Below are 27366 nucleotides of genomic sequence, written 5' to 3' on the forward strand. Positions count from 1 at the left end.
CTGTGCGCGGGTAAGGACGGGGCGCGGCGTGGGGGGCTCGGGGAGGGCGCGCGGGGCCGGCCTCGCGTGCCGCGCGGTGTTTACCAACAAAGGGCGGGCCCGCGGCCTCCTTGCCGCGCCACCTGCATCCAGCTCGCACCTCCCGGTTCAGGGACTAGGGTCGCGCTGGGTGCCCCGCTCGCTGATGTTGGGTGGACGATCTTGTTTGTGCGGCGGTCTGCGGGTCTCCGGTTCGCGGAGGCGACCCCACGATGGGGACCGGGACCCGGACCCCCAGGCTCTGGGTTCTGGCTACTCGGGAGTGTGGAAGCCAGGGAGAGAGGAAAAGCAGAGCGTGGGGAAGGTGGCCAGGCGAGGCAGGAAGATCTAAACCCAGGGTGGCGGGATTGTAGGTGCAGCAGCGGCTAGGGGGAGGGTTGCGCGACCCTAAGTGCCACCAGATGTAGCGAAGCGAGGGGATTGCTTCTCACAGCTCGGAGGAGTCCCCTGCACCCCATCCCACCAGGGTCTGCGTCGTGTCGCGCGTGAGGCGGGCCGCTGGCATCAGCTCCCACCTGCGCCCGCTTTCCTTGCACCGGGCCTCAGGGCGCGAGGTGCAGCCACCCCGCGGGACCGCTTTGTTTTGGGCGCCTGGGATGGGAGGTGGAGCGAGAAGAAAAACCAACAGGTCCCTGTTCTTTCTGGGCTCCGGGAAGCACGTGTCGGGGGTGGGTGACCTGAGAGGCTAGCGTTCTTCTCGCACGCGTGTGGTTGAGTGTGTGGGTGCGGGTGTATATATGCGGAGTTCTGCCGGGGAGATGCTTTTTCCCACTGATTCCCTTCTATTGGTGCTGGGCGCGCCCAAACTGGGTGTGCGCGCAGCGACGGGCTCCGCGCTCGGGTTAGGATGGCTCCAGGCACCCCTGGGAAGCGTGGAGAGTCGCGCATTGAAGCTCCAGGAAGAAGTCTGGGGTAGTAGGGGAGGTTGGTGCGCGGCAGCCGGAGCGCCGGGTCCTGGCGTCTTTGTTCCCAGCCCCCATTACACATGCAGCGCGGGTCCCTCGCTGCCCGCGGTGGCAGCAGCGCGGAGTCTGGGAAACCCGCGAAGGGCGGGGCGGGGCGTGCAGGGGCGGGGCTGGGATCCCCGCGCCGCTGCGAGGGTGGGGATTCGGGATCTCCATCTCACCCCGCTTTGCCCGCCTGATTTGCACTGTAGCTTGGTTTAGCCGTCTGTATCAGAGCTGGTGAGTTCTCTGTGGGGCTTGGTGCTGCGTAGCTTACGTGCAGGGACCAGAGGATAGAGACCTTCTCTTTGGTACCCAGGCACTCTAGGAGGAGCCGTCATGGCTCTTTTGGAGCTATTAACTGTGTGATAAAGGCAAAGTGTTGTTGAACTTGTTCCCCTCTCTGCTTCCAGTCCCTTTTAAGTGCTGCTTTGAGATGCTTTTCTCAAGGAAAGGAAGGCATTGGCCTGTAGAGGGGAGAGTGGCAGCAGGTCGATTTAATAGGTACGCACAGCTCACCTGTCTGTCTCTAGAACCTGCCTGGATATTCCTGGGATCTGGGAACCCTCTCCTAGTTTGTCTCAGTCTGGCCTCATCTCTCAGATTAGGCAGGGCAGAGTGGATTTCTCCCCTTCCCCAAGCACCAATTTCCCTCCTCTTCCCTTAGCCTCCCGTCATCCCCCCGAAGGTGGGGCAGCTGGAGTTAGATTGAAGTCTAACACCCTGTGTCCCTGCCCTGGGAAAAAGGTGGGGGGTCACTGGGTGTTTTTTGTGGTCACACCACCCGGTGTTCTGGTGGCTACTGCTCTGACCTGTGAGGAACTATGGGAAGAGCTGCCCCAGGCCCTGATGGTGGCAGAGCTGGCCCTCCTATTTGACTTCACAGATGCCCTTCCTTCCAGTCCTGGCTTGCTGCTTAGAATTACCCCCACCTCCTGCATACACAGTGTCCTTGTAGAAGGAACATTTAGAACAGCACTGTCCAACAGAAATAGTGTGAACCACATCTATAACTTAAAATCTTCTGGTAGTCATGTGAATAAAAAGAAAAAAAAAAAAGAAGCAGGTGTCCTAGTCTTCATAGGCTGCTTTAACAAAATACTATAGACTGGATGACTTAAATAACTCTATTTTCTCACAGTTGTGGAGGCTGGAAGTCCAAGGTCAGGGTGCCAGCACCGTAAGGTTCTGGTGAAGGCCCTCTTCCTAGTTTGTAGATGGCTGCCTTCTCACTGGGTCCACACATGGCTTTTCCTCAGTGCTTGCAGGGGACTAACCCCTTCATGAAAGCCCCTCTCTCTTGACCCTGTCTAACGTGAATTACTTCCCAAAAGACCCATCTTCAAATATTACATTGGGTATTAGGGCTTCAACATACAGATTTTTTGGAGAAAATTAACAAGGTGAAATTGACTTTAATGATATATTTTACTTAGCCTAATATATACAAAATGATCATTTAAACATTAATCAGTATTAAAACAATGAGCCATTTACATTCTTTTTTCATACTATTTCAAAACAGTGTGTATTTTGTACTTATAGAGCATCTCAGTTCTGACTTTCTACATTTTAATAGTCACATTTGGCTAGCGGCTACCATATTGGGTGGTGCAGACCTAGAAGAAAAGGCAGAATTTATGCTGTAATAACAGCACATGGCACTTGTTACAAAGACCAGTATTCAGTTAGTTCTGCAAGTCTTTTGTGTTCTGTGCCTGGACCAGTGTCCTTGGGAAGCAAGTAATTTGGCTCTTGCATTGCAGTGGACATCCCAGACACACATCTGTGTTTCTCACAAGAGCTCCTGACATCTGTCGATCTGCTGTACTTGGGGTTCAGATCAGGGCCTGTGAGGTCACGGTGGAGAGTGTTCCCAGTGGAATGTCAGGAGTGACTAGCTAGGGAGAGGGACCTGACTCTTGTCTGTTCTATCAGGTAGTACAGGCCTTGATTGCCCCAACCTGCCCTCATAGGCTGGCTACTCTCTGATCCAAAGTTGTTGTCCATTTCTTCAGGGGAGAAGTGTGTGTATGTGAGTGAAGTGACGCTCAGGCCCAGTGTAGTGGTAGCTGTCAAGAATGTGGACCATGATGCCCCTCTACAGGGAAGAGTTTGTCCTCTACCTGTCCTTGTACCTGCTGGGCACTCCAGGCTCTGCTGCACCTGGCTTGCTGAACTACCCTTTGGGAGGAGTGGGCATCCTCCTCAGCTCATGGAGACTCTTCCAAGGTAGATGATGTGAGACACTTGCCCATCCTCCCAGGCCCTACAGCTGGGCGAAAACATAAGACCCAGAACCCCATGGCCTCCCACAGCTGGGGTGGGCTTCTGTGGTGTACTGCTTCTGGGGTCTTTCTGGGCATGGAGGATACTCAGCACCTGGACTTCCCCTGGCACTTCACTTGAGGTACTTCTTTTGCAGGAACACCAGTGAAGGACCATCCTATGCCATGGTCCTTTGTTTCATGGACTCCTTTGAGAATCTGATGAAAGATGTGGACCCTTCCCCCAGTAAAATACAAATAAATGTGTATGTGTGTGTGCGCTTGCATACATGCATACATTATACTTGCACACTAACTGTTTTGCACTGATACCTGGAACCTCTGGCCCCCTGGATTGGACTCTGCGAAGTTCTGGCTGCCCTGCACATACCCATTGTCCCAGTCCTGAAGGGTGACTTGCTGTCCTTGGGGGGTGCACTTGGCTTGTTCCCATCTTGCTGCTTCGATTTAACCTGTTCTAGTCACTGGACATGACTTCTGCTTTTTGCGATCATGCCCTGGTCTCCTCCTCCTCCCGGAAACCCTCTCCTGAGTGCCAGTGCATTTAGTTCTGTCCCTGGGAGCTCAGGGTAGTACAAGTGGGGACCAAGGGGCTTCAGGTCAGAGTTTGGATCCAGTTGTAGTTACTGTTACTGGCCTTTTACCATAGACTGGGATCTAGGGGCTGAGGGGGAGCTGGTCTGGGTAATATTTTCGACACTGGATAGACAGCCCTCAGGCAGGGTCCTAGCTGGATGCGCCTCATTCTAGAACAGAGTTTCTCAGCCTTGACACTGTTGACAGTTTGGGCCCAGTGATTCTTTGTTGTGTGTGTGTTTTGGGGGTGGGAGGAGTGTGAGCAGAGCTCTTGCGCATGGTAGCATGTTAGTAGCACCCTTGGTTTCCACCCGCAAAATTTGAGTAGCACTTCTAATCCTGATAACCAAAAATGCGTCTAGGCATTGTCCTGCATGGAGAGTGTAAAATCACCTTAAGTTGAGAACCTCTGATCTAGAATGTTCTTATGCTTTTAAAGAGACAGATAGTTGTGGGAGATGGGGATTCATGGCTAATGCCCTCTCCCCCATCAGATTTGGAGTGGGAGGTAGGATTATCCTCAGAGCTCAGGAGATTTGTACTTTGCTAAACCTGCTCAGCGTGGGAGAGTTTGGTTGGAAACTAGTGGTTCTGGAGTACTTCTGGCCACCGAGAAGAATCCTGGCGTCCTTGAGTTTTCCCAGCAGTGGTTCGGATTTCAGGGAGGCGGCGGTTGTGGGTGGCCGGGCAGCCTGCCCGCCCGCACCCGCCCACCCGCCTCTGACCGCCGCCTTGAGGTTTGCACTCGTGCCTCTCCCTCCCTCCCTTCCTCGCAGAATGTCAGGAAGGGCCTGTCATTGGGGCCTCGGCGCCATCCGGTGGCCTGTCTGCTCACCTGGGAGCCGTTGGAGCTGAGGCTGCCCAGGGGAGCGTCGGCGTTGTAGCGGGACGCGGGCATGCCCTTTCCCCCAGGCGGGCCCACCGCATGGCACCCAGAGGAGCCGCAGCATCTGTGGGCCTGGAGCTTCAAGCCCGGGGACGCCGGGGCAGGGGGGCAACCTCTCCCCAAAGGTATGGGCACTGGTCTCTACCCTGGCCTCAGGGAGTTGGAGGGCAGGGCCAGGCTTCTTCCTCTGGACCTGGGGAGGTGTGGTGGGCAGAACTGCGGGGACAGGTGCCAGCACTGGAGGCCCTGACCCACGGGGTTGATCCCACTGAGCGCCTGTGTGTTGGGCCTGGCAGGCTGGCAGTCCCTGAGTGTATTCTCCACCCCTCCCTGTCCTGCTCCGAGCTCCGCTAGGGAGGGCTTTCTGGGGGGCTCCTCTCCGATCTTCAACTTAGCAAGACACAGCTTACTGCATTAGGAACGGAATACAGACTGGGCACTTAGGGTAGGAGGAAGCCTCCTTAAAAGCTTCAGCTTCCAGGTACTTGGTACCCCTGGGATGTGAAGAGCTTATTTTAAAGAGTTGCTTGCTGGGGTTGAGACTTCCTAGTTTCATCTCTTTTGGGATCTTTCCAAAAGAACTTGGTCGCTGCCTCAGAATTCTTTATCTTTTTTCCCTTTCCTCTCATTCTGTCACCAGTTCTTTGTTCCGGAATAGACACCCACCACCTTGTTTAGGGCTTCCTTTTTGGTGGTTCTCCACCAGACTCACAGGCCTGAGAGGTGCTTGTTCCTTGAAGTCCTGGTGGTGCTGCTCCTGGATGCCTGGGTTGTTAGGCTGGGGTGGGAATGGCGGGGAGGAGATGTTGTTGCCTTTTTCTGAGTCTTTGTATTTTAAGTTTCTCAGTGAGGTCTCTGCCTGAGATGATGGTGGGTACTTTAAATCAGCTGATAATGCAAGCTGGGATTGTTTGGGGGTCATCCATGTCTCCTCCTGGCCGAGGATGAATCATGGCTTCCCACCTTTGGACAGTCACATGCTTTGCTCTGGCCATTCCAGTCTCGCTGTACACATATGTGTGCCTTTTCCAGACTCTCGGACTGGCAGCCCTACTTGGGTGTTTTCATTCATGGACACGTGATTGCTGGGAGCGGGTATTGGAAAGGAAGCGTGCTTCACTGGGCAGATGTGTGGCCTCCTCCCAAGCGGACCTTTTCTAGGGGTCTGGCCTGTTGCCCGCTGGGACTTTTCTCTGGCCAGTTTTTGGGCTGGAGCTGAGGTGTTTTGTGAGATGAGCTCCTGCTCTTGTTTGCAGACATTTCTCTGTCCACTATTTCAGTTGCACTCTGACAACCAAGGAGGCTAAAATTAGTTCTGGGGAAGGAAAAGGAAGGCCGGTTGGAAACCCAAGCCCTTGGCTGGAGGATGGAGGAGGCTTCTTCCCGGGTTTTGTGGCCGATCGTTTCTGAAGATGTGATGAGACCAGCTGTTGTCTGTCCATCTGAGGAGAGGGAGGGGCCCCTGCTTGCCTCCTAGACCTGAACCAATGAAAACAGAAGGCTGACTTGGAAGCTGACTCTCCTGAGTGCTGATGCTAGGATGATTTTTCTTTCTGGCTTGTGTAGTGGTGCACAATGTTTTCAGGTATGAGGACAATGACTTTTTATGTCCAAGTGTCATTGACAGCCCTCCTCCCCACCACTCCCTTCCAGTTGATTCAGAAAGCATGCATGAGTTCTCAGAACCCTGGGCTGGTAGCCATGGGTTCAGAAACCCTTACTTTATTTGCTTTTTGGGTATTTTCTTCTTACCCAAGTTTTGACAGTCTCTTCAGATGTTCATAAGCCAGATAAACCAGTCACCACCGCCCACCACCCCCAGCCCCTTTGGAACTGCTGGCTTGGGTGGGGTGTGAGTTATAGGGGAGCCCTGTGGCCCAGGCCTCATAAGAAGGTCCAGCTTCTCTGTGCCCTGAGCACATAAGGGGATCAGGGTTCATCAGCTCAGGGGCTTAGAAAATAGAGGGGCAGAAAACTTACATGCATTCTAGTTTTCTTTTACACCTATCTGGGTGCTCCTGTGAACTCTCCCCCTGAGGGCCACCTAGGAGGAGAAAGAGAGCCAGGGCAATGCAGTCCTGCCTTTGCTCCTGTGGAAAACTGCATCCAGACCTCCTCTTCTCCAGGGGTCTCCTGGTTAGCTATCCTGGGGTATAGTTTGGGGAGTAGAGGTCACTTTGGCCATAACTTCTTTTCCCATTTTAAGTTTTACTAATTTTTAGTTTTACAGATATACATACAATTGCAAAAACTTAGGTATAGATAAAACTAGGGTCTTTCTGCCCCCCGTCTGAGTCCCTCTCCAAAGGTGAGCCTTCTCAGAATGGCATCTATTTTTCTAAACATTTTACCTGTGCACCTATAGAAGTACGTAGAGAGAGAGAGAGGTTTATTTTTTAAACCTAAAATGCTGTTGCCTTTTTTCAAACATTTAATTGGAATATTAAATATGTATAGAATAATGTAATTATCATAAGTGACAGCTTGATGAATTTTCACAAACAATACATCCATGTAATTGGCATCCCGATCAAGAATCAGAAATTTACCAGCCCCTACCCCCAGTCTCTAACCCTAATCCCTAAGGGTAACCACTGTGCTAACTTCTATCAGCATAAGTCAATTTTGCATGTTTTTTTTTTTTTTTTTGCTTTATATGAATAGAGCCTTATACAATGAACTGTTTGTATTCATTTTTTCTCATCATGTTTGTGACTTGTGTCCGCATTGTGACATCATGGCTTTTTAAACTCAGAGATATGTTTTGGCAGTCTTTCTAATACATGTTGATCTACCTCAGTCTTAATAGCTGTGTAAAGTTTCAAAGTTTAGATATAGACTACATTTTATCTAGTGTCGTATTGATGGACTTTCAGATTGTGTGCAGTTTATGCAGATTGTTTCTCAAGGATTGATGACAAAAGGAATTTCTGGGTTGTAGGACATATATATTTAAAAATTTTAATAGATACTGAGAAATGGCTATGCGGTTTTATACCTCCCCCCATCCCCACGAGGCTACCCAGGTGATGGCAGTAGGGGCAGAAGCTGGCCCAGATGGCAGGTAGCCCTCTAGCAACCTGTGAGCATCCCCTCCCTTCCAGAAATGCTAGATCACAGAGGTTGGAAATAGCCCACTTCATGAGAGGTGCCGGGACAGGGAAGGTACTCACTCCCACTGGCTGGTGTCTGAGAACCAGAGAGGCTTCTTCCTGTGTCTGAGCCTCCTGGTTACTGTGTTGACAGAGCCAAGGGGAGGAAGGGTTGGGATGTCGGTAGCAATGGACTAGCCGGAATATGCTGGTCTGGATTTGGGGTGGATATACTGTGCGTGTCTCTGTGTATACTTGCTTGCCATGCTCCATGCTACTTCTGCCCTCCAGAGACACTGAGCCACCTGCTAAAGGTCACTGAGGAGCTGTAGGTAACAGGGCTTTCCTGGTGACCTTAGTGAATTTGACAAGATCTTGACATGGCAGGATCTTGATTTCATATGTGGTGTTGATGGTGGTAGGAGATAGGGGAGAAATGTGTAGAAGTATTATTTTAGAGTCTGGTGAGAAGTTTCTCATGGCAAAAGGGGCTCTGGTGAGCCTCAGTTCCTGGCTGAATGCACACCTTGTTCCTTTGCATGCCCTTCTGCTACATTTGGCTGAAGAAGTAGGCAAGACCATTTGAGATGACTTGTTCTCCAAACCCTTGCTTTCCTTATCTCCCTCAGCATGCTGTCTGCTCTTTCACTACTATTTTACTGGCATTCTTCGTGTGAGCCAACTTGTCAGGCCCTCTTTGTGGATTTAGATGACACTGGATTTGTGGTACTGTTTCTTGTACAAATAATGTCACAGTCACCTTTCCCACATTGTACAGGTGATGCGCACTGTCTGTGTATTAGTCTGCTAGGACTGCCATAACAGAATACCACAGGCTGGGTGGCTTAAATAACCAATTTATTTCCTCACAGTTCTGGAGGCTGCAAGTCCAAGATCAAGGTGCTGGCGGTGTTGCTTTCCAGTGAGGCCTTTCTCCTTGGCTTGCAGATAGCTGCCTTCTTGCTGTGTCTCACATGGCATTTTCTCTGTGTGGGTACACTTGGTGGTGTCTCTTCCTCTTATAAGGATTAGGGCCCCACCTATATGACATTATTTGACCTTAATTAACTCCTTAAAGACCAGTCCCCCAGTAGGTCACATTGGGAGTTAAGGCTTCAACCTCTGAATTTTAAGGTGGGGCACAATTCAGTCTATGACAGTATGAAACAGTAAAGTTGGGCAAAAGTGAATTCTGTTTTCCTCTTCAGTGATACTTTGGAATGGAAGTTACTTTTTCTTGGGACTCTGTCCTGGGTTTGTGTTCTTAATACTTTCCTTGGGTACCCTTACCTACACTGGTGATATTAGTTTCAGTGTTTGTGTGGATGTATATATACTCTTGGGTATAATGTGGTCCTGAAAATATGTCTAAAACCTGAGTAAAAAGTGGATATAGCGATTTCCTCTTCTCATCATCAGGGACAGCTTTCTTTCTGAAGGCACCTGGAAAAGAAGGACAAATTAAGAAACATCTCTGGTTGAAAGCAATGTACATCTTAGAAGATATTATTATATATATTGTTGAAGACTTACCAAGCCAGGACCTGGGTGAGAACAGAGGCCCTGGGTAGTGACTTTGACATTTGAGTTTGTTTTCAGTCCTTCTAGATGGGCAACTGAGAGGCTGAGAATTGCATTTGATAGCCTTGTGAGGCTAGGAAGACAGGAATTGGAGTTCTAAACAGAGGGTGGGTATAGTGAACCCCTCTGTTTGGGTTGGGATCTCATAGACATAGGGGGTGAGGGAGAGCCAAAAGAAGACAAACCCTTAAGTCGAATTAAAATGTTATGGAATTAATGGTGCCCTTAACTGCCTGCCAGAGGCACATGTAACAACATCATTCTGGGAATGTAACATCATTCTGGGCCTTAAATTATTTCTGCAAACAATTTTGCACATCTAATGACTAGCTAGTCATTTTAAATAAATAGCCAGCAGAAATATTACAGTTGAAGCACACCTAGATGAGCCGCAGATTGGTGTTATCATACACATACTGTTGTCAAGGAAATGAGAGTGAGAATTTCATCAGAGAGCTAGAAAAATATATAACAACCAAATGAAAAATCTGTTATAGAACTGACCTGTAGACTAACGGAAAATAAGAACTCAGTAAATGATTTGACCAGATTAGATGCAGCCGAAGAGAGAATTAGTGAACTGGAAGATAAATCAGAAGATAATTTACAGACTGAACCATGGAGAGACAAAATGGTGGATAATATAGAAGAGATGGAAAACATGAGAAAGTCTAAGATCCATGTAATAAGAGCCACAGAAATGCAGGACAGAGAATGAGGCAGAAGAGATAATATCTGAGAACTTTATAAAATGAATGAAAGACATTAAGCCACAGAATCAAGAAGCCCTGTGAACCTAGATAAAATAATAAATAAAAATTTCACACCTGTTTCTATCACAGCCAAACTTCTGAAAACCAAAGACAGAGACTCTTAAAAAGCAGCCAGAGGAAAAAGGCATTGTTATCAAAAGAGCAATGTATTGATAACTAACTTCTCAAAAACACTGGAAGCCAGAAAACTGGAATGATAGCTTCAAGTGCTGAAAGAAATAATAGTCAACTTAAAATTCTATATCAAGTAAAACTGTCCTTCAAGAATGTAGGTGCCAAGTAAAGAGAGTGTTCTTCAGATAGAAGGAAAATGACCTAGATGAAAGGTCAGAGATGCAGAAAGGAATGAAGAACAAAGGAAATGATGAATATCCAATTATTTTGTGAGAGCAACGTGTTATCAAGTTTGAAATACATGTAAAAAAATACATGACAATGATGCTATATTGAGAGTGGAGCGACAGTGAAATTTAATCGTTTTACAAGTTCTTTCATTGCTCAGAAAGAGGGTAAAACTACCCGTTAACGTTAAATTTTGATAAGTCAAGAAGGCATGCTGTAATTTCTAGAGTAACCACTAAAAGATGGAAAGATTATAACTTTCAAGCTAATGAAGAAGAATTCTCAAATTAAAAAGAAGGCGATAAAAGAAGGATAAAGGAACGTAGAGCAGGAGAGATAATAGAACTAATATCCCTAATGAACATAAAATGCGCAAATCCTTAACCCATTTCTCATTTAGAAAAAAAGTGCAGCTTGCTGCCAGCATCAATTTAATTTTATATAAACATGCTTTTTGAGGCAGAAGCAAATCTGATTGATTTTCAATGTGAAAGTAAAATACAAAAATTGTTCTTGGAGTTATTTCTAAACAGTACTGTCTCTAATCCTAATGTAACAAATGTATACATAAATTGGATGCATCAAATGAATCTCTGGCTAACAACTGTTTGATTTGGCATTTTCAGCTATCAAGAATTACTATATGGAAATACCACTACTAAAAACAATGCTATAAATAGAATGATGTCATTTGTTTCCAAAGACTGTTGATATACTAGAGCGATGCGAAAATAATAATAAAAGCGAGATATTTTGTGGCAAACTTTGGGGTAAGGTTAGGACTGGAATCCACGAGTTAGGTTAAACACTGCAGTTGCAAGAGCTGCTGGTGAGTATTCTTGGGGCAAATGGGAAATGGGTTAAAACATTCACAAATAGAATCCAGAAATATGTAAAAATAGTAATAGGTAATGACCAAGTGTTTTTCCCCCAGAAAATGCATAGTTAATATAACAATTGGAAATTAAATCAGTCCACTTAATATTAACAGAATAAAGAAAAACTATAAAATTATCTCCGTAGACGCAGAAAAAGCCTTTATGGTTTAATCTCTAATTAACCCTCAGAGTACACGATTTGGAAACGCAAGGGACAAAGAAGAGCCAAGGCTATCTTGAAGGAAAAGAACAAGGTGCACCCGACTGAATGTCAAGATTTATTGTAAACCTATAGTATTTAAAATGGGAAACTTTGGTGCAAGACAGCTAAATAGACAATGGAATGGAATAGAATTGTATTCTAGCTTCCAGGTGTTGGCTGCTGGAGGTTCAAAGCCATTCTGATGCTTAATCTTTTATAAGTGACAGTTCTCCCTTGCCAGTCATTTGCTGTAGAATCTTGTCTCTGCTGTTGTGAAATTTACAGTGATGTGCCTTGGTGGGCGGGCTGTTTTCATCAACTATGCTGGTCTTTGATTTTTTTCTCTTTTGTTTTCACTTTCTGGAACTCCAGTGATTTAGATATGGAACTTCCTGGACTGGGCTTTCAAATTCCTTGTCTTTTTTCTCTCCTATTTTCTATATCTTTGTGTGTTTGCTTTACTTTTATATGAGATTTCTTCAATATTATCTAATAATCCTTCTGCTAATTTTCATTTCTGCCATTATATATCTATTTTTATATATAATGAGAGTTCTTTTCTCTGCTCTTTTAGTAATGCCACCCTATTCATTTTTCAAGGGTGCATTGCTTTTTATCTCTCAGGATATCAGTAGAGGTTTTGAAGTTATGTTCTCCCTGCATAATTTCTGTTTTCTCCCCCCCTCCTTTTTTTTTTTTTTTTTGCCTATTTATATCGCTGTCTTACAGTTTAAGTGGTTTTCCTGTTCCTATTTAAGGATAGATCCAAATACTGATTGAAAGCTCTGAGCTTGTAAGTGGAATCTGCCAACTGTAGGATGATTTGATTGGGTTGTTTTTGAAGCTAGTTAGATTCTCTTGAGAAGCATCTTCTGTTTTCTCTTGAGGGGATGGGGGTTGAAATAGGCCTGGCTGCCAATATCCTGGGAGCCACAGGGGGAAAAGAACAGGTTTTTTTTTAATTTTTATTTTTTGTATTTGTTCTCTTATTCTGTATTCCTCTTTAAGTGTGGTACCTTTACCCTCAAATTTGCCTACTCCTCCCTATCCAGAGGTTCTCTATTTTATCATCTTTAGAAAATAACCTTTTACTCTCTGCTGGGTCGAGGGAGGGACACTCCCTACTCCCTAGTCATGATGTGGGGTAGTAAGACCTGAGGGTCTACCAACCAACCCTTCTGTGTTTGGGCTCATCTGTATCCCACTCTTCCAGAGACATCTGGTGCCACAAATTTCTGAGTTTTGTAAGGTTCTGTGGTGGATATCCTTTTGCTTCTCAGCTTTCCCCACAGCCAACTTAGGAGTTCATGGGGTGGGTCCTTGACACTCAGGTACCTGCTTTCCATCTTAAGACTTTCATTTCTGTGTTTCTCTCCTGTTCTTATCCTTATGGGTTTATACCTTAAAAAACTCTTTTTTACTGTGGCTTTACTGGGATTACAGGAGGTAGCAAAAGTAATGTTTCTGTATAATCCTTGACCTTTACCTGGAAACTCTCTCCAGTATTTTTCAGGAATGGTAGGGCCTGGAGGAAGGCAGGTATTCCAGAGAATGGTTTGGGACCATACCTTGTTCTCTGGGAGGATGTGCCAGGGACTTGTTTACACAGTTGAAGTTGGAAGTGACTTGAGGTGATCTGGCTTGATTCTTTGTTCCTAGGCTGGGCTTCTGAAGGCAGGTAGAGCTCCTTCTGTCTCCTTCAGAAAGTGCTCCTGGACTTCCAGTTCTGGCAATAATAGTGACCAAAACAGCTGAAAAACACTCATGCAAAACACATAGGAATGCTGGAGAAAGCATAATAAATATCCTTTTAAAATGCATATGCATAGCTGCATGTGTAAGAAAGTTAAGTGAAAAGCAAGAGGGGCCTGGAAAGTAGAGCTCTGTACCTCCACTAGCTAAAGCTGTTCTACTCTGGGGGGACTTTGCTTCTCTCCATAATTTAGAGATGTGGATTTAGTAGCAGTGTGTGAAGCACAGGAGATACGATATAGAATTGAGACTGAGTCTTTCACGTGATAAGACTTCCATAGGGTTATATCTTCAGTGAAAGTATGGACTAGAAGAAACATGTTTTTGCTGACAAAGGGAGTAGGTAATGAAATTGCCTCGGCCTAGGTTGGTGGGTGGGTGTGGGCAGTTCTTTCTCATGAGAATTTATAACCAAGGGTCTGCTGACATGAACTTGGAGTTAAAGTTTATACCATATGTGTTCTCTGGGAAACTTGAAGTTGAAAAATTAAAGCTATTCCGGATTTATAATGTCTTAGAGAAGCAAAAATATAAATTATCACTGGAAGGTTGCCCCCTCAAACTTGCCTTACAGTATTTACACAGAAAAGACTCCGTTGAACATAAACTCAGTATCCAAAATTCTAGACCACAGAAGGAAATAAGATACCATGAGTGAAAATCATCAGAAAAAAAAAAACAAATGGCAGAAATAGATGTTCAAAAAGTTAAATTATGGAATTATAAAATAAGGATTTGAAAGTATGAAAGAGAACAGAAGTATCACAATTGACCAAGGTTGTTTTTTAAAATAATACTTCTAGAAATTAACAAATAGATTAATTGAATTTATAAATTAAGTAGAAGAGCTAAACAGCGAGTTAGACACAGCTAAAGAGAGAATTAATTAATTGGAAGTTAGACTATATGGAATTATCTGTAGTGGTGTTTAGACTCAGAATTGGAAAATAAGAAAGCAGAGTTAAGGACTGGGCAGAATGGGAAGATCTAATGCACTTGAAGAAGTTTCAGAATTGGGAGATGTAATATTCAAAATGATAAAAGCCAAGAATTTTTCAGAAATGATAATCAACAGGAATCAGATTTAAAAAGTATTCTTACAAGCAGTAGAAATAAATTTAAATGTCTACTTAGACACATAGCTTGTAGTGAAACTGCAAAGAGACCTAAGGAAGCAACCAGAGGAAAAAGACAAGAGTATCTACCAAATCAAACTAATAGCAGACTTTTCAGCAACAAAAGCAGAAACCAGAAGATAGTGAAATAGAATTTTTGAAATGCTGAGAAAATAACTCAGTGCAAAAGTTTATTTTCTTCTAAACTGTCAATTAGGAAAAAGGGCAAAATAGCATTTTCAGAAAAGCAAACTAAGGCTTCTGTGCCAAAAGATATTTACTGAAGGAGGATGTTCTTCAGAAGGACAGTGGTGCCAGAAAGAAGAACAGATACAGGAGGGATGGATGAGCAGACACGCCAGTGAACATATGGACAAATAAAATATCAACTGTATACAACAAATAATATCTGCTTTGGGAGGCATATGAGAACAACAACAATAACAGTAAATACTGAACACATGTTATGTTAAACTAATTAAATGTTAGTTGGAAAGAGGTAATTGGGGTTAGGACAATTCCTATGAGGGATAGTAGAGATGTTGATTAATCTCAGGTTTTTAGCATACATGTAAACATTAAAACGTAAAGGATAGTCTATACTAGAATAAAAATAGAGTGTATGACTTCCAGACCAGAATTGGCTGAAATGTGGAATTAAAAGAGATAATCCAAAGGTGGTATCAGTAGAGAAAAAACAAATTTAAACATAGAAGTAATTATAAATGTAATAGAACTCAGTTCTAGGTCAAAGACTGTGTTAGATTGAGTTGGGAAAAAAAGATAACAAACATTTAAAATAAAAATTAGAAGAGAAATTGGAATTACTAATTACAAGAAATGTCACATAGCTGTGTTAGCATCAAAATAGACTTTCGGGCAAATAGAAGATAGATTTTTTTGGCAAAGAGCAAACGAAGAGGGAAAAGTTCTGTCATCAAGAATATATAAAGAAATGTGAAAGGATGTTAACAGGCCGTTCTCAGAAGGAGAGGCTAATAAACACAAAAAGACGATCAGTCTTAGAGGCATTCAGGAAATGGGGCTCAAAACCGTAATATACCATTTCACGCTGACCAGGTGAGCAAACATAGGATGGAGAAGGTGTTGCTCAGTGGCGTCTTAGTCCATTGGGAACATAAATTGGTACATCCACTTTAGAGAACAGTTCGACAGTATCCAGTGAGCTGAACATGCTTGTTGTACTGTGACCTAGCATCTCTAACCTGTGTGTACACTAGAGAAATGCCCACACATGTGAGCACAAGAAAAATGGCAACCGAGGATTTAAGAGAATTCATCGTGGCAGTGCTTAAATCAGCAAATGTTGTAAGTAACCTAAGCCCAGCAGGAGGATGGAGACTTAAGTCGCGGTAGCTCATAGAGTGGACTGCTAACACGGCACTGAGAGCAAATGCACTGCAGAGCCAGCCTGCCCGGGCTCCAGACCTGGCTTTGACAGTAAATACCTTGGCAAGGTTACTTTACATCTTTGTGCCTCAGTTCCCTCATCTGGATAATGAGGACCCTCACAGGGTTGTCATGAGGATTAAATAAGTTATTTGTAAAGTGCTTGGTATTGGGCCTGCTTTGTGTTTGTAAGTAAATGTGTAACAATTTGGATGGCTCACAAATATATGGGTGAATGGAAAAGAGCAGATGTGTCAGAGATTGTGTTCGGCCGCTGGACACATACTCGAGTTATTCTCTTATGTAAAGAAGTTCAAAGATGAAATGTAGGTACGATTTTCTACCCCATTGTACTTATGTGCCACTCCACAGTGTGTGTGCACATGTGTGTGTGTCTCACGCTTCAGCCCCCCCCCCCGCCCCCCTTCCATTTAGGTTCCTTTAGTGCCCACACCCAGCCTCTAACTCTGGTTGTGGGGAAGATGGTGGTGCTGCTGCTGTGTGGCTTGGGGGAGTGGAGTCGTGAACATGGATACTGGATGTCGCTGCTGGGACCCCTAACGCTGAGGTCTCTGGGCCCTCCTTGGCTCCTCCAAGCAGCCGAACTGCAGGGCTGCCTTCCGAGGGGACAGGGGAGGGGAGTCTAAGGCAGGAGCCTCCTAGGAAGGGGGCCTGGGGGCTGTCTGCCTCTCAGGGCAGGCCTGGGGGCTGGGCTGCCTGAGGCGGGTGTGGTGGGGGTGCCATCCCTTTCTCATCACACTACAGCGCCCACAGGGAGCGGGGCACCTGTTCCCTGTGTGCGTCTCTAGGAGCCCAGGGTCGAGTGCAGTGGCCCGCTGGCTGCTGGGGTCCGAAGTTCCTCTGGGAAATGGTGGCTGCACTGGACACACCTGAAGCCCAGAGCTGGGGAACCCCACGGGGCTTGGCCACGCCAGCTTCACATCCTCCCCTGAAGGCTCTGCCTTAGTCACCCCTCTCCATCCGCCCGTCACTTTCCCTCTCCCCGTTGCGCTTTGAGTCCCTCACAGACAGGACACTGGTAGGATCCCCCCTTTCTCCCCAGTGCATAGTGAGGTGCGTCCAGAGCCAGTGGAAACAGACATCCTAGTGCTTGTCCTTGTGTGTCAGTACTGGTCTCCTTAGAGCCAGCTGCCTGGAATGTTGGTTTTGAGTGGAATCTGCATGTATTCTGGGGCGGGGTGGTGGTGATGGTGGTGTGTCCAGGAGTTGGGTTTCTCAGCCCTGCCTGGACTGAGGACTTCGGGAGCGCGGGGGCTTCTTTTCACTTAGATGTAGGCCCATTGGAACATAGGGACTGCCTATTGGGAATACTGTCGTTTGCGTATACCTGGTTCCTTTGGGTTAGCTGTGGCTCAGGGATGCAGCAAGCACCTTGCCCAGGTGTCTGAGGGACAGGCACCCCTATCTCGGAAGCACAGCTTCCTCCTTCGGGATGGGCAAGTGTGCTGGAGGTCAGGGGGAGCCTCCTGTGCATGGGTGCCTTGGCTCAGTGAGTGTGGGCAGGAGCCCTGTGTCTATTAAAAGGCAGAGATGGCCTTGTGGTTGGAGTGTTGCCAGAGGCTATAAATAGCTGAGTGTGTGCAGAGGCAGAGCACCAGGGCAGAGGGGGGAAGGGGAGGCCCCCGGTCTCCAGCTGGCAGCAGAGCCTGAATGTGGTGTGGCAGGGGAATGGAGTCTGTGATCTCCTCAGGTCCCCCTTAGGCTCTGAATGTAAGCGTGGGTAATGCACAGTCCCCACTTGGCCTTCCAGGGGAACTTGTGTTGTGAAGGATTGTCACAGGCAGCAGGGGAGGGATATGGCTGGCATAGAACAGCTAACATGCCAGGCATTGTTCTAACCACTTAAAACGCATTAACTGATTTTGCCCTAGGAAGTACAGGCTATTGTTACCCCCCTTTTACAAGCAGGGTAACTGAGGCATGGGATGGTTTGTTAAGGGTCACACAGCTAGGAAGTGTCAGAGCCAGGATTTACTGAAGTCTGTTAGCTCGTGGCTGCGATTCTTGGTCGCCTATAGGAAGACCTGGTCAGATGTGGGTCTAGTGAAATCCCAGACACTTGGGTCCTGCTTACATCATGGCTGGAGGGGTCTCTGCCTGGTCAGTGGCCTGGAGACAGAAGCGGGGCGCTCTCAGTGTCTGTTGGCCTCCCTTGCTCTGGCTTCTAGACTTTGCAGGGGGCTTGTTGCTTGTTGTCTGAATGGAGATGGAAACTCCCCTGAGGACCCTAGAGCTTGGGCAGCCGGCTGAGGCCACCCCTTCTGTTGTCCCCTTCCTGTGAAATCCTGCCCTAGCCAGGAGAATATGTGCCTGTTCATGGGTCTTTCTATCCACCCATCCATCCGTCATGTCCAGAATTGGTTCTAGCATTCGAGACAGTCAGGGCTTCTGTCTTCATCGACTTTGCAGTCTGATGGGGCAAGCCTGACATTTAAAAAGCAGTTGTCAAGCATATTCGCAATGTTTTATTTCTTAGATAAGTGTTCATTATGTTATTTTCTCTTGAGAATTATCTTTGGTTACGTTATTTTTACACTTCTTGAATGTCCGAAATAGTCCTTTAAACAACAGGCAATTAGTCGGGGGTGATAACTTAGATTTTGAAGGAAGCACAAAGGCAAGTGGAAGTAGTTTGCTTGATCTCCGGGGAGAGGGAAGAGCTGAAATTTAAAAGAGAAAGTGGGGAGCATCTTGCAGCCAGAGGTAGTCACTTGTGCTAAGCCAAGTAGCCAAGCATGTTCAAGGGCCTGGCAACGTGGTGCGACTACAGTGAGGGAAGGCAGGAGGGGCAGTGCCCAGCTCTCCTTTCTGCCCACCTCTTAGTCTCTGGGACCCCTACTGGAATTGCCGCTGAAATGCAATGGGCTCCAGGCTGGAAGAGGAAGTCCTCTGCTCTCTGGACTGGGTGACTTGCATGGCCCAGCCCCCAGGTGCTGCTGCAGCTGGGTAAGGGGCCTGCGTGCATTGTGGGTGCCAGACTGGGCCCTGGCCCCAGTGTGCTTACTCAGCATGCGGTCTCAGACCTATGCCTACTCTACCCCTCAACTTCTCCCCTCAAACCATAAGCTAGATGCAGGCCTGGCTGGCGGAAGCCGGTGTGCACACCTGCATGAGCCCCTTTGTGGACACTGCTTCCCTTCCTGTGGACCAGGCTGGATCCCAGTTGCCCAGATGGTTGGGACCCCACTTGTTTTCTTATTTGTGTCTGAGTCTAGGCCCCACCGGGTTGGATAGCCAGAGCCATGGTTAGACACTGGTATTCTGTTTGGGCGATAGTCTGAACCCTTGAGAATTGGCTGCTTGCCTCTGGCCAGGCCCTTCTAGAAGGAGCTTCCCATCACTGCAGAGAGATGGGGTCTGACCAGAGAATGGCCACTCCTGTTGAGGGGGCCCCTCTCACCTGATAGAACGTCCTGCTCCCTGAGTGTACCATGGGATGTCAGGCTCTTGGCTCAGGATGGCCTCTGGTGGGGTAGAGTAGAGGGAGAGGAAGCCCTGGGCCATGCTGGGATTCAGGCCACTCTGCCTTCCCTGCTGCGCCAGTCAGCCATTCCGGCTGCTGGATGGTGAAGCAGGGCCCATGGCTCCTGGCTGCTGGCGGACTGGCTAGCTGTCCATCCATGGGGATGCCTTCTACCCCTCCTTCCTCTCTCCTGGGCTGGGAATAGTTGTAGGGGAGACCAGCCAGGGCTGGTGTCAGGTCACTGGCTTACAGTAGGCCCAGGAAGTGTGGAGAGGGACCGCTTTTCTCTCGGGTACGTGCATCGGGTTTTGGCAGTGAGGAGGTAAATGCCACAGTTGCCGTTGATCAGGGGTGCCCCATGAAGGCGCGATGGCAGGGCATTCTCAATCAGAGGCCTGGGAGTGCTTCAGCCAAGGCAGCAGGTGAGGAGTCAGACCTGTTGTCGGAGAGCCTCCTTTGACCTCTCCTTCCTCCTTCCTGTCCCAGGGCGTGCGGTCTGGGGACAGTGGGCAGATCTGAGTCTGGGACGAGGGGTTATTTTGGAGGGGATAGTGAGAAAGATGGATTTGGTGAATGTTCGCGGCCATGTTTAAAGGGGCAGTTAGGGGTCCAAGTGTTGGGCTACCTGGTTGGCACTTGTGCAGGGGATGAAAAGGGGCACAGGAGCAGGTGGAGAGCACCCATAGGGGTCTTCAGGGGCCAGGAACAGCTGGGAGGATCATCTGTTATTGTGGCTCAGCCACCAGCCAGCCTTCCTTCTGCTTGGGGCACATATTCCCTGTGGTGATCGGGAGCCGTACTGTGAGCAGCACGAGGTCCGCATTCTTGATGACCTTCCCCAGCCATACTGAACACCGGAAGTGGTTGCCGGGTGGAGAGGATATTAGAGAGTCCTCGCTTCTTGTCCAGTCTCGGCAAGAGCGGGGTGGGGGGGCGGGGGGAGGTGTTTGATACATCAGCAGTGTCTCCCTGGGGGACTGTGACAAGGGCGGGTCAAGGCACAGACATCAGCAGCCAGCGCCCCAAAGGCCTGTATCAGTCACCTGAGACAGGGTGATCAGAAATGTGGTTCTGCCCCCTGTTCCATGTGGATGGGTCTGGGCCAGACCTCCAACCCCTACACGGTGATTCTTGCAGACGCTGGGGTTTCGAGGGGCCTCCTGTTACTTGCTGCTGTAGGGAAGCAGCCCCGACCTGGGAGCCTCAGGTGCTGCAGGAGCCATCAGTCTGGCTGGCTGTTTCTCCTTCCTCCATGGTGGTGGTGTTGCTGCTTCCTCCCTCTTGACTGGGCCTGGGGGAGTTGCAGTGGGAAAAGGAGATGGGTGGGGGCTGGTGCTGGTGGGCACGCAGTAAGCTAAGAGGTGTCGAATGGGTGGGTGGGCCCGGCACCCACCACTCAGCCTTTTCTCGGTGGCCGGGGTCCAGGACAGGGAGCAGGGGTTGGTGGAGTGCTCAGCAGGCCTCTCACCTCCCGGTGGGACGCAGGTTCCGGGCGTGGGGAGGCTGAGACGCGGGAGTGCATCTACTACAACGCCAACTGGGAGCTGGAGCGCACCAACCAGAGCGGCCTGGAGCGCTGTGAGGGCGAGCAGGACAAGCGGCTGCACTGCTACGCCTCCTGGCGCAACAGCTCCGGCACCATCGAGCTCGTCAAGAAGGGCTGCTGGCTGGACGACTTCAACTGCTACGACAGGTACCACTGAGCGCACCCTCCCCTCCTGGCCACCCTTCCTCCCGGTTCCCCAACTTTGGAGGTGGATGTGTGCTGTGCCCATGGTAGTCCCCATGGGGTTTCCTGGAGGGAGGGGTTTGGCGGCTCGGGCGCTGGGGAGTCGTGCATCCCTCTGCTGAGGGTGCGTGTGGGAAACCGTGTGCCTCCAGGCAGGAGTGTGTGGCCACGGAGGAGAACCCCCAGGTGTACTTCTGCTGCTGCGAAGGCAACTTCTGCAATGAGCGCTTCACCCATCTGCCTGAGGCGGGGGGCCCAGAAGGTGAGGCCGTGGGAGGAGCAGGCCTGGGCCTCTCCTTGGCCCTAGAGCTCAGCTCCTGAGTTGGGTGGAGAAGGGCTGCTGGGCTCTCTGGCCCTGGACGCGTGAGAGTGGGCGGGCTGTGTGACACAGGGCTCCGTGTGTCCCCCAGTCACGTACGAGCCACCCCCGACAGCCCCCACCCTGCTCACGGTGCTGGCCTACTCGCTGCTGCCCATTGGGGGCCTCTCCCTCCTCGTCCTGCTGGCCTTCTGGATGTACCGGCATCGAAAAGCCCCCTACGGCCACGTGGACATCCACGAGGTGAGGCAGCTGGCTCAGGACAGGGCAGGGGTAGAGGTGGTGAGGCCAGGACAGGCCATGTTAGGCTCTGATCTCCCCCAGGATCCTGGACCTCCACCCCCATCCCCTCTGGTGGGCCTGAAGCCACTGCAGCTGCTGGAGATCAAGGCTCGGGGGCGTTTTGGTTGTGTCTGGAAGGCTCAACTCATGAATGACTTCGTAGCTGTCAAGATTTTCCCACTCCAGGTGAGTGTTGAGGGGCTCCAGTTTGTCCACCCCTACTGTGGCCTGAGCTCTCCGGCCCAGGGAAGTCCAAGCCTGTATAGGTGGGATGAGAGAGAAGTAGGCCCTCTTGGGGGTGGTGAAATTTATCCAAAGGCTAGGGTAGGGCTTTGCAAACCTTGATTTGCAAAATCTTGATCTACTCTGGTTTTCAGAGTTTTGCTTTTGACATCAGGTTCTGCTTAGAGTCCCTGGACACCAGGCTGCCCTAAGCAGTTGTCCAGGACCCTTAGCAAAGCCAGGCCCAGCTTTGTCTCTCATTTGTTGGGTGATACTTGGCCACTTGTTCCTGTCTCCGGAACCTCAGTGGGCCCATTTATAAATCAGGTCCTGACCTTAAGTGATCTTAGAGATCACTGTTGGCCTGTGCTCCAGGGCCTGGCTCAGCCTAGGTCTTCTGCCTGCCTTCCGTACAGATGCTCAGGCTGAGGGTGAGGGTGGTGAGTGGGGTGAGGGTGGCGGTTCTGCTGCAGGGTGTGTGGTGCAGTGACGTTCAGCCGTGTCCCTGCCTCAGGACAAGCAGTCGTGGCAGAGCGAACGGGAGATCTTCAGCACGCCCGGCATGAAGCACGAGAACCTGCTGCAGTTCATTGCTGCTGAGAAGCGAGGCTCCAACCTCGAGGTGGAGCTGTGGCTCATCACGGCCTTCCACGACAAGGTGAGCCACACCCAATGGAGATGGACTCCCAAGATGAGCTGACCACAGCCACAGTCCCCATGGTCGCCTTCCATAGGAAGGTGACTCAGCCATAGGTGTGGACTTGAGTATCTCTGACTGCCCCCCGGCAACACCAGCAACCCCTCCTGGCATCATGTGCCTTCCATATCAATCCTAGTTTCCCAGGAAAGGAGCCCAGCCATCCCAGGGCTGGGTTGGTCCTGTCCTGTCCCCAGAGCCTGTGCCCAAGTCTCTGTGCTGTCTCCTCTAGGGCTCCCTCACGGATTACCTCAAGGGGAACATCATCACGTGGAACGAGCTGTGTCACGTGGCAGAGACGATGTCAAGAGGTCTCTCCTACCTGCATGAGGATGTGCCCTGGTGCCGTGGTGAGGGCCACAAGCCGTCTATCGCACACAGGTACTGGGGTTAGCAGTCGCCCTCCCTGTGCTTGGCCTGGAGCTGCAGAGAAGGTTGGAGAGCATGAACGGGGCCTGGGGGAGGGAGTGGGTGTCTCGATTTCATAGACGTGCATAGCCACTCTGGTGTGTCAGAAGTGACTACACATAAACTTGGGTCCACCTGTGTGCCGCTGCCCTTCCTCTGCCTTCCATGTGTTCTCTGCATGGCCTGGCCTCCCAGGCTGGTTTTCTGGTGCCCTCGAGTGGCCACATGAGGGAAGTGCTGACTCTATTACTTAAAGTTTGCTCAGCGGTTTTCAAACTTTGGTTCGGATCTGTTTCTACTCTTAAAAAAGAACTTTTGTATAGATAGGTTATATCTGTTGGTATTTGCTGTATTAGTGCACACACATTTCATTAACTGTCAGTGATGACATGATATGTATGTAGCTTCTGGAAAACTCCTCTCTACACTCTTGAGAGAATGAGCTTAGAGAAGGCAAATAGTGATTATGAAAACAATTTTGACCTTGCAGATCTCCTGGAACAGTCTCAGGGACCCTCTGGGGTCCTTGGACTAACCGTGAGAGCCACCGTGCTAATGCCTCATCTGTGTGCTTGCTTAGGATGGCTCATTTAACCTTCAGTACCACCCTGGGGGTGCTGCTGCTTTTCTCAGCTCCGTCTCACAGAGGGAGGAACGGCAGTGCAGAATAACATAGCCATACCTAGTTTAGTGTGGTTCTGTGGCCGCGAGGGAGGGGATTGAGCCTGGAATTCCAGGGTTCAGACTAACACGTCGTAGGTATGCCAGGGTGGCCCTTGGCATGGGTACCTACTGTTTCCTCAGTTCAGTCCTCACAGCAAGGCTGAGACAGGCACTGGGGAGGCTGGGGAGCAGAAGTAGTTCTGCTGGGAAGAGGCGGAGCTGAGCGCACATGCCAGCGCCCGGCTTGAGTCCCTCAAGGGCCTGCACAGAAACCCAGGCAAGTTTGTTTAAACTTCTGTGTTCACTCACATCCCGGATTTGTAAATCTCTCTCATCCCAGGCCAGTATACCTGCCCTTAACCCCTCGGAGGATGCAGGGGCTGGCCTTTGGTACTGTGGGGACTGGGATGGAATCTGCCCAGCCAGTTGAGGTAGATGTTTCTTTGACAGCTCTGGAAGAAGTGCTTTGAGGGATTCTCACACTGGCGTTGGAGGGGACATCCTAAAGCTACCTGCTTTTGCTGCTTCATGGAACTCCACTTGGCGCAGGCTCTGCTCCCCAGATAGGGTGGGATGGCCTGCTGTGGGGCATCTGCGAGCTGTAGGGCGTAGGCTTCAGTGTTTTGGGAGCCAGGATGGGAAGCCAGGAGCAGGGTAGGTTGGACCATGGTGTTCATCTTCATCTTGATCCACTTGTCTCCACAGGGACTTTAAAAGCAAGAATGTATTGCTGAAAAGCGACCTCACGGCCGTGCTGGCTGACTTTGGCCTGGCTGTTCGGTTTGAGCCAGGGAAACCTCCAGGGGACACCCATGGGCAGGTAACAGGCCTCGGGGAACAATGGGGGCTGGCACAGGGGTGGGCAGGGCCCTTCTAATGCTCAGCTGGCAAGGCGCAGGGGCGAGGGTCACTGTGTGAGTACAGAACTGTCTGAGGACTCCAAGGACAGTGCTTTTTGCCAATGTGGGGGCAAGGCCTGCAGGGTAGTGGAGTATCCCAGGCTATTCAGCGGAGAAATGTGGATTCTGATTAGAGTTTCGTCTGCTAGTTCTCATAGTCCTTCATGCTCTCTTTTTCTTTTCAGTTATAATTAGTAAGCAAAATAAAATAGAAGTATAAGAATCCAAAACTCAAAAACCTAGAAAAAGTAACTAAAAATTAACGTTAGGCAAATCATCCTAAAACAATCACTGTTAATATTTTTAAGTATTTTCCTTTTGTTTTTGGTCTTAATCTCAGTAAAATATCTGTGTAGGCCCTTGTGGTGTTGATGCAGTAGAGAGGTAGCAGTTCTATGTTAGATTACTGCTGTCTTGAACATGTGATATTTTTAAATTATCACTAAGGTTCAATTTACACTGTTACCTCTTATGACTGTCCCATGAATATGGCGAATCGAGGCTTGCCATCATCGTTGGTGTCCTGCTCTGAATTCCGCCATCCCGGCCCAGCTGGCCCATACAGGATGTAGCTCCCTGTCCGACTGTGAGAGCATTTGTGCGTGGCTGGTGACTAGACCCTCCTCATCTTTTGTAGGTAGGCACACGGCGGTACATGGCCCCTGAGGTACTCGAGGGAGCCATCAACTTCCAGAGGGACGCCTTCCTGCGCATTGACATGTATGCCATGGGGCTGGTGCTCTGGGAGCTCGTCTCCCGCTGCAAGGCTGCGGACGGTGAGTAGGCCAGGGCCCCAAGCACCCCAGGGATGGGTAGGGAGCAGTGAGACATGGCGGTGACCCTGCCCGGCTCTATCACCCCCAGGACCGGTGGACGAGTACATGCTGCCCTTTGAAGAAGAGATTGGCCAGCACCCCTCGCTGGAAGAGCTGCAGGAGGTGGTGGTGCACAAGAAGATGCGGCCCACCATTAAGGATCACTGGCTGAAGCACCCGGTGAGGGGCCTGGGCGGCAGATGGCTGGGAGCAGAGAGGGGAGCCCCTCCATGTGTGGTGGGAACCTGAGGTCGGAGGGATGTGGGGTGGAGGGAGAAGACACCTCAGCAGTGGGACAGTCCTGTCCCCTCCTCCTTTGCCAGGTCAGAGGCGCCTTAGTGCACTTCCTCCTTTCCACCAGGGGAGCGTTGGGGAGGTTCAGTGCTCGGCTGGAAGGTGACTTGGCCCCAGAGAGTGATGAGGCCTGACAGTCAGCTCTGTTAGGGCACAGGTTGCCCCCGTGTGGGTCACATGTACAATGGAGCCCTGAGCTTGACCCATCTGGGTTTGAATCCTGGATCTGTCCATCAGTAGCAGGGTGACTTCGGGCAAATTGCTTTGTTTTTCTGAGCCTCTGTCTCCTCAGAGTAGTAATAGATTTAATGAGTTATTATAAATCACTTGGCAGGACACTTATCACGTAAATGCTTATTAATATGCATTAGCTCTGACTAAATAATCTCTGTTCTCTGCCTTCATTATTTTCTGGGCATGAGCTGAGCCATGTGGCATCTCGGCTCCTCCAATCTGGGGATACTGTACAAAGGACCCCAATTATGTGAACTATTTCCTATCTTGGAAGAATATGTGCCTTCTGGTCCTTGAGCCTCTCTCCCGTCCACCCTATGGTTAATTCAGAAAGATGACAGCCTTGGGGCCACTGGGGGCTAGCAGTCTACCATATGTATCATCAGGAGTCAAGCTGTTGAGGCCAAGTTCAGCTGCCATGCCGCTCCCTGGAACTCAGGGCTACCAGTGGAGAAGACTGAGGCGTGGTGAGATGGAGGCCAGGCCAGAATCTCTGCTTTTTGACTCAGACTTTCTCAGTCTCCCAAGGCAGAGATGCTGGGGTAGCCGGTCCAGTTCCTTGACAAGGAGTCCAGGGTCCAGAGTACTCTTGATCTGGTCTTGTGCTGAGCAGAGAGCTCTGGGATATAGGCATTTTGCCTGTTCTAATGCCTTTCCCAGCTCCACACAGTTGGCTCCAGCATAGGGTGTCACACCATGTTCCCTGGACTTTAGTGGGGTGCCCCAGGGGCTGTCGGTAGTAGGGTGGGACAGTGCCCTCCTCTGGTCCCCACTATGACCGCCACATTTTGGGAACTTATGTGATTTGGGCTTTATAAAGGATTGTGTTTGACTATCACTTTGCCCCATGAGTGGCCTGGTCGCCTCCTGCACACCCCCTGCCATGTTGAGGTTCAGGGGACTTTTTCTTAGGCCAGTGGGCCCAGGATGGTGACTGCCAAGAGGGGAGGCATCCAGATTCCTTCAGTGTCCCCCAGGCTCTTGCTGACAGCTGCTGTTGTGGGGATTGGTGAGCTCTGCCTGATCCTCGGAACATCATCAGGTTTGCTGTCCCGCAGCTTGCTCTCTCTGAGGGACACTAACAAGGGTGAGCTTTCCCTCTCCCCCGTGGCTCTGCAGGGCCTGGCCCAGCTCTGTGTGACCATCGAGGAGTGCTGGGACCACGACGCAGAGGCCCGCCTGTCTGCAGGCTGCGTGGAGGAACGGGTGGCTCTGATCCGAAGGTCAGTCAACGGCACTACCTCGGACTGTCTTGTCTCCCTGGTGACCTCTGTCACCAATGTGGACCTGCCCCCTAAAGAGTCGAGCATCTAGGCCCAGGACATGAGTGGATCTCCAGACTCAGTGGATCTGAAGAGGAAAAGAAAAAAAAAGTTGTGTTTTGTTTTGGAAATCCCATAACACCAACAAACACATAAAATGCAGCTGCTATTTTACCTTGA

At 49.5% G+C, this 27366-nt stretch overlaps 1 protein-coding gene across 1 annotated transcript; it reads left to right on the forward strand.

Annotated features, from left to right (window-relative positions):
- Positions 1 to 3073: 3073 nt before the first annotated feature.
- On the forward strand, positions 3074 to 27366 carry ACVR2B (activin A receptor type 2B). Its single transcript, XM_025046041.1, has 11 exons — positions 3074 to 3215; positions 20722 to 21055; positions 21244 to 21353; positions 21502 to 21653; positions 21735 to 21878; positions 22429 to 22572; positions 22844 to 22992; positions 24388 to 24502; positions 25219 to 25357; positions 25446 to 25576; positions 27044 to 27366. Exons 1-11 carry the CDS (start codon positions 3074 to 3076, stop codon positions 27236 to 27238), a joined length of 1755 nt encoding a protein of 584 aa, XP_024901809.1. The 3' UTR covers positions 27239 to 27366.

This window comes from Pteropus alecto, unplaced genomic scaffold, assembly GCF_000325575.1.
Source record: "Pteropus alecto unplaced genomic scaffold, ASM32557v1 scaffold354, whole genome shotgun sequence".
Taxonomy (NCBI): Eukaryota; Metazoa; Chordata; class Mammalia; order Chiroptera; family Pteropodidae; genus Pteropus; species Pteropus alecto.

What these genes read in the sequence shown, in the direction of transcription:
- ACVR2B (XM_025046041.1), top strand. Translation starts at nt 3,074, where the DNA reads ATGATGCCCCTCTACAGGGAAGAGTTTGTCCTCTACCTGTCCTTGTAC. An exon ending in CTCATGGAGACTCTTCCAAG is followed by an intron (nt 3,216 to 20,721) that starts GTAGATGATGTG and finishes CAGTAAGCTAAG; the next exon opens with AGGTGTCGAATGGGTGGGTG. An exon ending in CCGCTGCAAGGCTGCGGACG is followed by an intron (nt 25,358 to 25,445) that starts GTGAGTAGGCCA and finishes TATCACCCCCAG; the next exon opens with GACCGGTGGACGAGTACATG.